Genomic DNA, 14678 nt, shown 5'->3' with positions numbered 1-14678 from the left:
GAGCTGAGTTTAAAAATTAGAGTAAAAAGAAAAGGGGAGAGCGGGACAAGCCAAATCAAAGAGAAAATGTTTGTTTTTTTTTTAAATGGGTTTTATAAAGCAAAAATTGTAATTTTCAAAAATATTGCAAAGTAGTCTTAGGCAGATTGCAGATAAGACTGAACAAAAGTTGCCGCATTATGGAAGACAAAGTGGCGCATAAGAATGAAGGAAATAAAATAAAATAAAAACATTATGGAATGTCCTTTCTTTAGCAAGGCAGGTTTCTCAGAACCCCTTCAGATAATACAATATACACAACCCTTATTGTCATTTGGAATAGTTGACCCAAATGAAATCTGTTTTGGGTAATATTTGCTTTGATACCATTAGAAATGAAGGTTTATAAGATTCCTTTACTAGAAACAGCACACTTGATGAGTATATGAATCAAAATATAAGCACTAAGAAATGGAATTGTTACCATCTGATAGCTGTTCTATAGCTTCTGTGAAACAAATTGTTGGTGTCATTCTTGTTCCCGGGGGCAAAGGCTCAGCAACCCACAGTGACAGTTGTCACTAATTGGTACCGTGGTTGAAACAGTGGGAGTCCCTCCAGGTCTGGTTTGAGGTATGTTCCTAATTAAGTGTTGGGAAACTTGCACTGCTGCTGGCCATGCTGTTAACTGCACTGTGGGTAGATGACTTCGGGAATCAGCATGCTCATTTGGACACCTTTTACAATCACTGATTCCTTAATGGTTTGGAATGTAAAAATGAAAGCTGCTTAGTGTTTTTTTAGGATTCTTCTTCTAGTAGTGTCCTGTTGATGCTCTACGTCAGGTGCCGCTATGGCCTTTGAGAGAATTTTGGTAGGGGTGCCTGTTCAGCCCATGCATTTGCTCCACACATCCTTGTGCTTTGTGCTGAGGCTATATGGGACTGTGCAGGCAAACCACCCTCAGATCCTTTTCAACTGCCTTCAGCATGTCTCCAGGTGCCTTTTCTCTCTAATATTTCAGCAAATTGTTAGCGTATAGTTAGTCACTTAGTGTTTATACTTGTTGGAACAGTTCCCTTTCTTTTCTTTTTTTCTTAAAAATAATACATTTTTTATTAATTTCAGATTTAGTTAGATAGTTAAGAGCTTCACCTTCTAAGGGTTATTTTTCATTATTTTACTTGGGTATGCTGGGCTCCCCAGGATTCAAGAGGTGCCATGAGCTTATTCCAGTAAGTGATGGGCATTGCCAGTGCCTCTGGTGTTTGAGTGATACTTATATTCCAGTGCAAGAACTGTACTTTCTTCATCCTGGAAAAACAGAGAGATCAAATTTAAACTTCTAATGATGGAGCAAGCTCTACAGTCATCTTTGGATCCAGGGTGGAGGACCACTGTGTATATACACTCCCAGTTCTGCTAGTGCCTCATCCACATAAAAATCTCAATCACCGGAGACCCTTAGAGATGTATGCAGTAACGCAGCACCAAGTACATCTATGGTATCAAAGTCCTCATTGACATCTGCCTCTAAGCAGAAGGAGGTAAGGAGTAAATCTCCAAGAATACCTTGGTCGCTGACTCACAAGAATGCTATGGAGACCTCACATCCCAAGGGGAGTTTCATGCATTCTCTGACTGATACTGGTACCGCAAAGAAAGAAGAGTCAGTCATCTAAGATAAACACAGTACTGAGTACGGGTAGTTGTACCCAGAGCAGCAAAGACATTGTTGAAGAGAGTTCTAAGCCCATCCCTGAACAACACTCAGTACCGGTAACATTAAAGTCAAGGGTACAAAAGACCGCTTGTCTGCCTACAGTACTCATGCAATCACAGCTGACTGACTCAAATGCCAAAAGTTAGGTACCAGCAGCATTGGGACTGAAGCCGTCCTTCACAGGTTCTCACTCGACCCCCTATTTGATACCATTGGTACCATAAGAATTTAGGTACCCCAAGGGCCCAATAGTGTCTTCAGAGTCTCCTCTGTTAACGAGTGCTGGGGGTTTGTTGGCGTCAAGGCTCTCTTGGTCACTGACCCCTCTATCATCTAGATCAGGGATGGGCAAACTTTTTGGCCCGAGGGCCACATCTGGGTATGGAAATTGTATGGCGGGCCATGAATGCTTATGAAATCGGGGGTTGGAGTGCAGGAGGGGGTGTGGGCTCTGGGGTGGCGCTGGGGATGAGGAGTTTGGGATGCAGGAGGGTGCTGAGGGGTTTGGAGGGCCAGAGGGGGATCGGGGCTGGGGGAGGGGGTTGGGATGCAGGTGGACTAAGGGCGGCGCTTCTCTCAAGCTGCTCCCAGAAGCAACGGCATGTCCCTACTCCAGCTCCTGCGTGGAGGCTCTGTGCTATAGCTCTGTGCGTTGCCCTGTCTGCAGGCACCGCCCCTGCAGCTCCTATTGGCCATGGTTCCTGGCCAATGGGAGCTACGGGAGCAGGGCAACATGCAGAGCCCCTTGGCTGTCCCTATACGTAGGAGCCAGAGGGGGGACATGCCACTGCTTCTGGGAGCCGCCTGGAGCGGGACAAGACCCCAATCCTGCTCCCTGGTTGGAGCTTGAGGGCCAGATTAAAACGTCTGGAGGGCAGGATGTGTTCCCTGGCTGTACTTTGCCCACCTCGATCTAGCCATTCCCACCACCACCACCACCCTTGGCGCACGTGGAAGAGGACTCCTCAGATTCTCAAATTTCGGTGCAGGGTTCCAATGTCTATTCTAGGACACATCACTTTCCCTCCTATACTGATATATTACGGGAGGATAGACCTCAAATGGCAACCACATGGCAGGAACACAGATGGATGACTTCACCTATGCCTTTTGGGCCCCCTCAGTGGCCTTGCTCGGACCCCTGAGCATTCTGTTGTCAACAATTTGCAACAAGGTCTTCGCACCACTGGTGGAAATAGAGAAGGGCCCATTTGCCTCAACCTCCTCTACCACCACCTATGCCAGAGGCGGAGACCTTTGAGGAGCAAGAAGCAAGAGCAGATTAAGAGATGACACCTTTCACTAGTACGACCTCATCGCCTCACAAAGCTGTCCTGCCTCCACCACCTTCTATGGCAGATGACTTCAGGCAGTTTCAAGAACTGATGAAGGAAATTGCTGACACACTTCAGATTCCCTTATAGGAGGTTCAGAAGTCCCACCACAAACTCCTACATATTTTGCACTTTGACATCTATAAGAATTGCCATTGCGGTCAATGAAGCTCTTATTGAGCCTGCTAAGATAGTTAGTTGGGTAAACCCCAGCTACTTCACTGCCTACCTTCATGAGGGTGGATAAAAAATATTACGTCCATGCCAGGAAATCAAAATTTTTATTTTCCCATCCAGCTCCAAGTTCCCTAGTAGTGGAGGCCATTAATGAACACATACAACATTCCTCAAAGTCCACCCCATACAGTAAGGACCACAGGAGGCTTGATCTTTTTGGTCACAAATCCTATGCTTCAGCCACTCTTCACTTCAGAATACTAAACCATCAGGCACTCATAGCCAAGTACAACTATTTAAATTGTAACAAATTTAGTTCCTTTATTGATCACCTGCCAGAGGACCATTGTGACCACTTTAAGGCCATTATACAAGACGGTCCTCTCCTGTCAAAGACATCACTCCAGGTGTCCTTGGGTCTTTCTGTGAATTGCATTAGGATTCACTTAGCAGCAATAACAGCTTTTCACACACCTATTGGGGACTTTTCACTCTTCACGTACCCAGCTATGGCAAGATTCATAAGACGTTTGTCGAATATCTCCCCACAAATCAGAAATAGTACTCCTAGCTGAGATCCGAACCTAGTCCTTCATTGCAGTATGAAACATCCTTTTGAGCCACTAGCTATGTGTTCTTCATTAGATTTATCACTGAAGACTCTTTCTGGTAGCATTCACTTCTACCCAAAGGGTTGGAGACTTGGGGGCTTTAATGGCAGACCCTCCCCTTTTATGGTAATTACTAAAAAGTGCTACTGCAGGTCCATCCAAGATTTTTATCTAAGATGTCCTCAGAATTTCATATTAATCAAACCATTCATCTCCTAGTCTTCCCCCCCTCCCCCCCAGAAAAAACCCATACCGGACTAATGAAGCCATATTCCATTCTTCACCCTATATGTCAGGAGGGCATTAGCCTTTTACCTAGATAGGATATTTAGAAGACTATTTGTATCCAAATCAGACAGAAACAAGCATTCAGTAATTTCAAAACAGAGGTTATCAAAGCGGATATCCGGTCATACTAAGCTCTTTTACGACACAACTCATGGTCAACCCCCTATAAGATTGATAGCACATTCCACAATGTGGACGTACCGATTGCAGACGTCTGTAGAGCGGTAATTTGGTCATCTGGTTATACTTTTTCTAATCGTTGTGTTTTGGTGCCGGCAGCAAGATCCGATGCTGATGCAGGCAGTGCAGTCCTTGCTTCCCTATTGGACTCTTCTTCAAACCTCCTGCCACCTTAGAGCAGTACTGCTTGGGAGTCACCTGAAGTGGAGCACTCCCAGAGACACTATTCGAAACAGGAGAGATTACTCAGCTTGTGCAATAACTGGAGTTCTTTGAGATGTGTGTCCCTGTGAGTGTTCCACTATCTGCCCTCCTTCCCCTTTGCTTAGAGTTTCCTGAGGTACTTTGCAGTGGAGAAGAAACTAAGGGTGGTTCACCCACACAGCCCCATTTAGCGACAGTGTGGGGCGCATGTGCAGGCCACATGGCCACCACTACTGAAAATCTCCAAAGGTTCAGGGCACAGGCCCACCTGAAGTGGAGCAGTCACCGGGACACACATCTCAAAGAACTCCAGTTACTGCACAAGGTGAGTAACCTCTCCTTCTGTTTGCTTGAAATACTTAGACTTAGACCTTGATAATAAATGGCTCATTAAAGTTACATGTACATCCCTGACTTTGCTGCTGCTGTAAATACCATACATGTTTGATACATTTCACATTCACAGTATTAAATTTTCCCCCTCTTTGCCCCTAGAATGCTACCTTAGACATTCAATTTCCTACATGTTCCTGATATATAAAATAATAATGTGTATGGATATACACACATGAATTGTGCACAGACTCTCACTTGATATCCTTCCATGACAGTGAGCTCACCGGTTGACATTATGAACTACTGTAAATTGAATTGCAGATTTAATAGTAGAGGAAAACTTAACAAGAGGCTGTGGAAAGATGAAATAGAAAGGTAGCAAACAGGTTGTCCTGGGGTCTCACCCCCACTTTGAGCTTGTGGGTTCAAAGATGGGGACCCGCATGTATTCTGCCACCATGTCATAGGGTCTCACCCCCACTTTGAGCTTGTGGGTTCAAAGATGGGGACCCGACTTGGTTTCCCTCTAAACTAAAATCCTAGTTTAGATCTAGTAAGCTGCCACCACTCAATCAGGAAATGTGGATTGAGACACAGTCCTTCCCCAAAATCCTAGGGGATTCCAAGAGCCCCAAATCCATGGAGTTCTTACACCCAGGAGAAACAAACCATTCCCCCTGCTTCCTCCCCCCTCCCTTTTCCTAGGAGAGATACCAGGATCTAACTACAGAGGGATACCTCCCCCTTCTCTTTCCCTGAGAATCCACCCAAGGAAAGACCAAACAAGTCCTTAATAGAAAAGAATTTATTAAAGAATAAAAAGAAAGTAACTTGTCTCTGTAATCCAAGATAGAACCCCACAGGGTCTAAACTTATCCATCTCTGGAGAGAATCCCCCTCCTCCCCCTTTCTTTCTCAGTGAAAGCAAAGTAACAGCAAACAGGAATAAAGCATTTCCTTTAGCAAACACACAATTGCAAATATAGAAATCAAATCATAAGACTAATTCGCCTTTCTAATTAATACTCACTATTAATTAGTAGAAACTACTCCAGGAGAACTTGGAGACATGACTGGTCTCTTTTAGATCCAAAAAGAGTACCCGAGACAAACAAAGAAAACACAGACAAAAGCTTCCCTCCACAGAGATTTGAAAAAATCTTATCTCTGATTGGTCCTCTGGTCAGGTGGTCATCAGATACTGCATGTTAACCCTTTACAGGTAAAAGAGACCTTAACCCTTAACTATCTGTTTATGACACAGGTGCTTGTTTATAAAGAAATACACATCCACCTTCCTTTGCTTGTGCCTTTAAGGAGATACCTATGAAAGAGAAATAGCTTTCTGCCTAATTGGTGTTTTGGTTCACAGTTTTATAATTGGCAGCTGTCAATATGCAGCTTTTATTTCTGTTTTAAGAAACACTTCAGCATATGCAGCATTAACAATTTCCTTCCCTATCAACAAATTATGGATTAGAAATTCAGTTTCTAATTTCTGAAATAAACTGTAGTTTTATGTTGTACATAAGTTGCATAGCTATTGCAAAAATAAACTCCACGCATGACATGGATGTAATATAAAATATTTTCACATTGATAGTGTAAATATTTATCACTCTTGATATGATTTGAAACAACTAAAATGTTTTATTATATTTTATAGATTTGATGTATTGACAGTGTCCTTTCATGGATATCAATTTAGCAGACCTGAGGGAGGGAGTAAAAGGAGACAGATGTATGTTAAATTTTTAAAGGATAATTGAAAGGAGCTTTATTTAGCATTGAGTTTGTTTTTTAAAATTTCCTTTTCCATGAAGAAATTGTCTCCATCTCCAACCAATGAGGACTGTCACTACCATGTTTGTGGCATGTGTACAACCACTTCTTAATGTGTAACTGCAACTATTTATGGATAGCAAATAAAAGAAGTGTCTGTGTCTAAAAAAGGACATTTTTAAGGATACGTCGGAAGCCTTTATCAGACTTTCAACATCAACTGCCAGTTTTGTATTCAGTAGCTTGGAGACAGTCTTTTTTCTCTTTGCAAATGGAATTTTATGAATATGAGATCCATTCAGTATCAATAGGACCCTTGTATTAGAAGGAAAATTGACCTCTATACACTCCCAAATGAAAAAATGAAGAGCTTTTAGATATTTGAATTGTAGGGCTTTGGGAAAGTATGACAGGGTCCATAGGGTGCAACTTGTACTCTGGGACCGCTGAGCCCTCTGTCCCACCAACCTGGGGTATCCCTCTCTCTCACTGTGATGCTGTTGCTAAGCCACAAACCTCTGGCAGGTACTGCACTTACACAGATATCCAAAGGCAGGAACACACCCAACTAAGTTATATGAATGCTTTGCCAGACACTCGTGAGCCAACAATAGAGAGGCTCCAGCCAATTCCCCCCAGCTCCCTAGCCTTGCATCCCAGAACTGTACTGTCATTCCCTCATCAGAAGCCTGATCAGTGTAAGTTCTTTACACAGTCTGCCCCTCCCTCAATGTGGAGAGAACACATGCTAGCCTTGGTAAACTGATCTGAGATTTCCCAAGCACTTCAACCAAAAAACACTGTTTTAGGTAAAATATAAAACAGATTTATTAACTACAGAAAGATGGATTTAAAGTAATTATAAGTAGCAAGCATAGAGATCAAAGTTGGTTATCTAAAAAATAAAAGTAAATTCGCAGTCTGAGTTCTACAAATTCAACAGGATTTGAATCAGGCAGTGGCTCACCCTGGTAGATGGTATAGTTCCTCAATACCCAGACTGGGACTCCTTTCCAGCTTGGGCCCACCCACCCCAGTTCAAAGTCTTTATCCTCCAGATGTGTTTCCAGGTGTTGAGTTGTGTGGGGACTGTGGCCAAGTCATGATATCACTTCTCCTCTTTTATAGTTTCTTCCAGTTTGCTGGAAAGATCTTTTGCTATGACGTGGGTCAAGCAGTCTCCATTGTATATATGCTCTCTCTGAGAAGTCTCCATTGTATACAGTTCCTGGGATAGTGGATTTGTTCCTTGATGGGTGTTGATGAACCGGTAATGCTGTCTGGCTACTCCAGGGGTGGCCAACCTGAGCCTACGAAGAAGCCAGAGTTTACCAATGTATATTGTCAAAGAGTCACAGTAATACGTCAGCAGCCCCCCATTAGCTCCCCCACTGCCAGCGCCTCCCACCCACTGGCAGCCCTGCCCCATCCTTCCCTCCCTGCACCCCCGATCAGCTGTTTCGTGGCATGCAGGAGGCTTGGGGGCAGGGGGAGGAGTGAGGGCACTGCAGGCTCACAGGAGGGGGCAGGAAGGGGTGGAGTGGGGGCAGGGCCTGTGGCAGAGCCAGGAGTTGAGCCATGAGCACCCCTGGGCCCATTGGAAAGTTGGTGCCTGTGGCTTCAGCCCTGGAGTTGGTGCCTATACAAGGAACCGCATGTTAACTTCTGAAGAGCCGCATGTGGCTCTGGAGCCAAAGGTTGGCCACCCCGGGCTACTCTATTGTTATACCTGAAAGGCTGGTTGTGGTTGTTACCGACCTCACAACATATATCAGTAATACACATGTAACAAAACGTCATAACTTTACATCAATGATAAAGCATGCAATCCAAAAGGATATTAATGTTCAACAGGTCAAGACTTTTAAAATGATACCTCATAAGGCATGCTTTGTACAAAAATATCATAATTATGTCAGTGGTGAATATGGGGGTTCCAGGTTGCGGCTTTGTGGTACAGAGTACCACAGAGAGTAACTTTGTTTTGTTTGCTTTTTCCTCTTTTCTCTTCAGTCTGGAACATTGGAACATTTTTAAAAAATTGTATCTTGCATTAAAAATCCCCTTCCAAAAGATGAAAGACCAGTGTCTTCACCATGCTTTCATTTTCTAGATGCACCTCCTCACTCGTTGAGTTCTCTTCCTTGAAAGCATCGTACTTACCATCTTTGATTCATTGTAAACTAATATATTTAGCTGAATTTTGAAGTTTGTTTCTGAATGTCTCCCACTTTGGACAAGAGATGAGCTGGAACTGCCAAGTTTGGATCTAGTTCTCAACTTTTCCAAAGCCTGTAGTTCTGATCTGGGGTTTTGGTTTGAGGCTCATGTCTTTACATAGCCATGTGGTACTGTCTGATGGTTTCCCAAGTCTAAAGCCTTGGGGAATTATTAAAATTAGTTTTATGGGAAAGTTAGTACATACAAAGAACTGATTGGGCTTCTCCTTTCTGACAAAATGATAGGTGGCAGTACCAGGCCTGGCTAAAAAATGTTGGCACTTTTTCCTTGCTCTGGAGTTGGGACTCACTAAAGTTTCCTTTCTCACCAGAAGCAACTCCTACAACTGCTTGCCTTATTACCAACCAATGTTTTTCCCAACTGTTTTCCCAACGGTTTCCCACATCTTCAAAATGGGTTGGCCTAGAAATTCTGCGTTGGTTGTATTTTTGTTTGCTGTTCTGAGAAGTGCTCTTTTAGCCAAGAGTTTTTCAAAAGTGATAGTTTAAATTTAGTTTAAGTCCATAATTAGTTATTTAAATAAGTGGACTGATATTCAGAAGTGCTAAGTACCCAGCCACTTTTTTAGAAGGTGATGGGAGCTTGTGTACACTGTACACTTACGAAAATCAGTCTATTTAAGTGCCTAAATTTACTTTAGAGCCTAAAGTTAGTCTCTTATCTTTTGACACACTCGGTCTCTGTGGGTTTGGTGGTGGAGAATCACGTGTTTTGAAAGATGTTTGCTAACGTTTTCAAAAATGGAAGAGAGAACCCATTTCAATGGCAAGTTATCAAGAAAACCTCTCAGAGATGTTAATGAGTTACGAGATTGTGGTACGAAGATGACAGTTTCTCACTTTTTTTGTCCTAGACATATGAACAAACCTCTGTAAACTATCCACCGCTAATTTTTAATATATTTAACTGCCCAAGTGAAGTTAACTGAATAGTATAGGTGAAACTTGTTTATGGCTCTGCAGGAGAGGGCATCCCAAACAGTATGTGCCGTCAGAATATTGAAAAATGAAAAAGCCCTAACTGTGTATAACTTAAAAGTATTTACCAGACAAATGTTATGTCCATGTATTGTCATTTCAATCAGATGTTTGTTTGTTTTGAACATTAAAGGGGTTACTAGGTTATGATTACAGGTTTCTTGTCCCATAAATCCACAAGGACAAGGTAAATATAATATGGATGAATAAGCAAATCTTTCAATAAAGTTGTATATTTGGAGGAGTTAAGTCTTCCTTTATTCAGCCTGCAGAGTTTTTGCTATTTTACATCATGTGCAGATATTTTCTATAAACTGTAAGATGAATGTTTAAATTACTTTGACAGGATGATTTTAGCTGAAGCACAAAGCATTGTGTTTACTTATGTTACATGGTAGAAACCTAGTAACCAAAGAAATACCTTTCTCTTGATTTGCATCAGAAACCAAGGATAGGAGAACCTTAAGGAAGGTGCTTGCCTTTATTCACAGCTTGAATGTGCAATTATGGAAATTCCTGTTGATAGTAAATGTTTAGTTTCTATAGATATCCCAAAGTCTCTGAACAGAGAAATATACACTACATATGATTTCTCTCTAAAAACTATCCACTTGAAAGAACATGTACCTTTTTCTTTAATCTACTTACCCCTTGTTCATCCAGTTCAACAGATAGCTGTTCAGATATCCCAGACCAAATTAAAAAATACTTTTTTAAATACTTTTGATCCATACAAATATGTTGAGTTCATTTGAGTAACCTACCAAAAATAAGATTTGTCTTGTTGACCAATTTAGGATTGTGTGAGCTTTTTAACCTCTCTCCTGCTTTTGTTTAAAGTAAGTAAATAATTTGAAGTAAATGTAATACTTGTGAAAAGTGCCATATTGGTACTACTGGAGACTGAACACATCTTTGGAAAAACATGTAGCCTCTAAGGATAGAACAAGAAGCAATGGGTTTAAAGTGCAGCAAGGGAGGATTAGGTTGGACCTTAGGAAAAAGTTCCTAACTGTCAGAGTGGTTAAACACTGGAATAAACTGCCTAGGGAGGTTGTGGAATCTCTTTCTCTGGAGATATTTAAGAGTAGGTTAGATAAATGTCTATCAGGGGGATGGTCTAGACAGTATTTGGTCCTGCCATGAGGGCAGGGGACTGGACTCTATGACCTCTCGAGGTCCCTTCCAGCCCTAGAATCTATGATTCAGTCTCTGTGCCCCTTTGATCCTTAGTGTCACTTCCAGGATTGTTAACAAGGGTTTATTTGATTCTGTATAGTATTTTTTTTATATACCGTGCTCATCACCATAGTATCTGAGCACCTTCCAGTAGTGCATTAAGCAATTTGACTACACATCTGTCACATATTGTTCCCCTCCTCCCCCATTCTCTTCCCAGAGGGAGAAGCATGTGCAGTGGAGTGGAGTATGTGTAAGGTGTTTATCTTTTTAATATAAATATACCTGTTACTGTGAGTTTATGTAAGAGAAGGCAAGGTCAAAGAAATGTCCTTGCATTTGCAGAAGAAAATGGTAAGGTTTTGTGATGGTCTTTATTTCCTGGAGGAACCAAGGGTACCAGCTGTTGTGTATGCTTTCCATTGGGAGACGCCAACATGCATCATATAGATCCCTGAAAAGCCATCAAATGTTAACAATTTTCATTTGTTTTCAATCTGAGCTGTAGTTAAATTGGTACGCTAGTGGTAAAAGGGTTTGCATTCCATTACCAGTCCTCTAGGCCTTCATCTCCCCCTGAAATACACTTCTGTGAACATTTCCTTTAATGATGCTTCTACTTACAATTAATTCACAGAACTTGGAAAAAATGTGCCAAAGTGAGTATAGAAATCTGAAGAAAATTAGAGGAACGCACTTTTGTTCATTATTCACAAAATTAACAGGTTGCCATAAACTGAAAAGTTGTTAGCTTCAATTCTTTGATATTGTTAGTATTCTGACTCCCAGGCCTGTGCATTAACCACAAGACTATCTAATTATTTTCTATCTCTACTTTATTAAAAAAACAAACCAACCCACAGTGTTTTAGTTGATTCTGGTAAATGATACTAGAGCTACAGACTTTCCTCTAATATGTATAAAACTTGCTGTTTGTGCATATTATTCCACACTGATCCACCTAGATTAATATAATACAGCATTTTATTTAAAATAAATAAAATATTGGCTTGTATTGTCATACTAAACTATTTAGAAAATGTGTTATTTTCCAGTTCCTACTACAGACTAATTTTGTTTCTACCCACTACAGCGAAGTCTTCGTGTTCATTTCTGACAGTTGTTATACTGCTTTAAGACACAAATTGTCAATCAGTGATAAAGCATGCCATGACACTTTGTAATGGTTTGCTCTTCAAATATTACTAAAAAGCATTATATTTTGAAAGATACATGCTGCTTGTCTACCTGTGAGTAATGGATGTGATTTAGTTGTCTATTGGGAACTTGTTCTACCAGATATTTTGATTCTTGTGGGTCGCTAATCTTAACTAGAGAATGTAATCTCTTCTATCAAACAATGTTTAGACATAGAAAAGCCATTGTATGGCGCACAGTACAACAGTGGATGCTTGTTTATCACTGTAAGCCTTCTCTTGTAAGATTTGATGCAGCCATAAGTCTAACTCTTCACTGTACTCTTCCTTTTTGCATTCATTCTCTTCTGCTACAGAGCATCAGAACTACTTTGGAATTGATGAAAATCTAGGTCCTGTTGCAGTCAGCATCAGGAGAGAGAAAGTTGAAGATGCTAAGGAGAGAGAAGGATCTCAATTCAACTATCGTATAGCTTTCAGGACAAGTGAGGTACTGTTTGAGTGCTGTTTTGATGGGGAGAAGGAGGTAAAAGAGAAGTTAACCCTTAGAACACTGGCTGTTTTCCCATGCTAGCATCAATCTGGAAATTGACTTTTAAAAGATTTTACAGATGAATACATTTGCAGGGAGGTGTGTGTTTTGGTAGCATTAATACATGTTGGAGCTGATTCCTGAAGCAACATTTTGCTTATTTTCCTGCTTCCTGAAGTGCTTCCTTTCTTTGGTTTGGAACTGTTAGAGAACAGTTGGATTGGTTGCAGGTACACATCCAGAGGGACCCATAAGGGAACAGATGGGGAACCAGAGAGGGCAGACAGCAAACAAGGGAAGATGAGTTTACACTGAGGTGCTTCTGGAGAGTGTTAGGTTTCTTGTGGCAGGAAGGAAAGTTTGGGACAAAAGGGAGGGATGAGGAACTTGAAGATGTTTACTATTCTTCAAGGTATGTTACAAGTGTATAGTTTCAAAATGCCTGTTAAAATCCTATCTCTTCAAAAGTGATATACTATATTTGCGGTCTGGAATAACTGGGATACCAAATCTCTTCCGAGTACATGGTTTATGGAAGGAGAGGGAATGCTAATATCTTACTGAAGCAAAAATAGTGGATCCTGTTTGAAGTAGAAGTGGTCTTTGATTGTATTGGAGGTATACTTATCAAACCTGATCAAAACTTTCACATTCAGGCTAGTTCATCCCAAACTGGTTCATTCTTCCTTTATCACAGCAGTGAGTCACGTGGATCCTATTTTTAGTGGTGATTTGAAGGAAAGTTTCAGGTGCTTATCACAGAGACCAACCAAAGATGACATACAAGTGCAAACTTTCCTTTGATTCTCAGAACTTGTGCTCTTCATCATGGCAAGAAACACCTGTTAGCCATAAAGTGGCAGTTCTTGATTAGAGCTGTGCCAATAACTGGTACAGTGGCTGAATTGCGGGAGGAAGATTGGGGTTGACTAAAATGAAACATTTAATTTTGGTTTGGATTTTTTTACCTTTTGAAATAAAAGTGAACTAAAATTCAAAATGTTTTGTTTCAAAAAAGTCATAACAAAACGTTGACATTCTGGGGTGCAATCTAGGCCAGTGAGGGGCTGTCACCACTTGCCCTGCAATCTGGGGTACCTCAAAATGCTTTGCTGCTGTAGCTCCCAATGTGGACTTTTGACAAACAGCCTGCCAGCATGCAGGTAACACCCACAAAGTCTGTGTATAGCCACAGCCCTGGTCCAGCAACTATGACCCCAGCAGCCTGTCAGCAAACACCAGCCATGCTCTGGCTTCCAGAAGCCGTGATTACTATTTGAAGGGTAAAAGCAGCAAAGAATCCTGTGTGCCACAGGATTCTTTGCTGCTTTTACAGATCCAGACTAACACGGCTACCCCTCTGATATTTGAAGGGTGACCCCAATACATGCCCAGTCCCAGATTTCCCCCAAAAACGTGTGCTCTGCACTGTCCAGTCACATTAGGCCCATTGCTCCTCTAAGAGGATCAGGAGGGCATTCAGTCACAAAAACATTTAGATTTGTGGGGGTGGGGTTGTTCTGTTGAAACAATTTGGTGAATTCAGCATGAACTTGCAAAATGTCTTAGCCAACCCAAATCTGCATTTTTTTTAGTGAAAGTTTTGTCCAAAAAATTTTGCTCAGCTCTATTCCTGTTAACTGTAATGTTCAGGTTTCCACTGTACATATATATAATGTGTTGTATAATACTTAGGCTTTGTCTTCACTATTAAAAAGAAGTGTGTGTGTGTGTGCGCGCGCGTGTGCGGGGGGTGGTTATTTGTTTTTGTTTTTTGTATTTTTTTTTTATTTCAGGATAACTAATATACACTAGCTATTCTACTGTAAACTCCTAGTAGAGACAAGGCACTGTAGTTGTAACTGTGAGATCAACACTATATTTCTGCCTGTGGCTGACCTCACTTATACTACCTCACAGTAAGGATTTGTCTACACTGCAACTGGGAGGTGTGATAACAGCATGGGTGGGTGTACCC

At 41.5% G+C, this 14678-nt stretch overlaps 1 protein-coding gene across 7 annotated transcripts in view; it reads left to right on the top strand.

Moving 5' to 3' along the window:
* The window catches only part of SIPA1L2 (signal induced proliferation associated 1 like 2), a 181115-nt gene that overhangs the window by 52381 nt on the left and 114056 nt on the right, over positions 1-14678 (top strand). For all 7 annotated transcript variants that reach the window (XM_045009786.1, XM_045009788.1, XM_045009787.1 and 4 more), the window contains exon 5: positions 12525-12658. In XM_045009786.1, the coding sequence (XP_044865721.1) occupies positions 12525-12658 (134 nt within the window). The remainder of the gene's footprint in view (positions 1-12524; positions 12659-14678) is intronic.

This window comes from Mauremys mutica, chromosome 3 (assembly GCF_020497125.1).
Source record: "Mauremys mutica isolate MM-2020 ecotype Southern chromosome 3, ASM2049712v1, whole genome shotgun sequence".
Lineage (NCBI taxonomy): Eukaryota > Metazoa > Chordata > Testudines > Geoemydidae > Mauremys > Mauremys mutica.
Note: the sequence above shows the minus strand (reverse complement) of the source record. Positions and strands in the feature narration are given on the sequence as shown.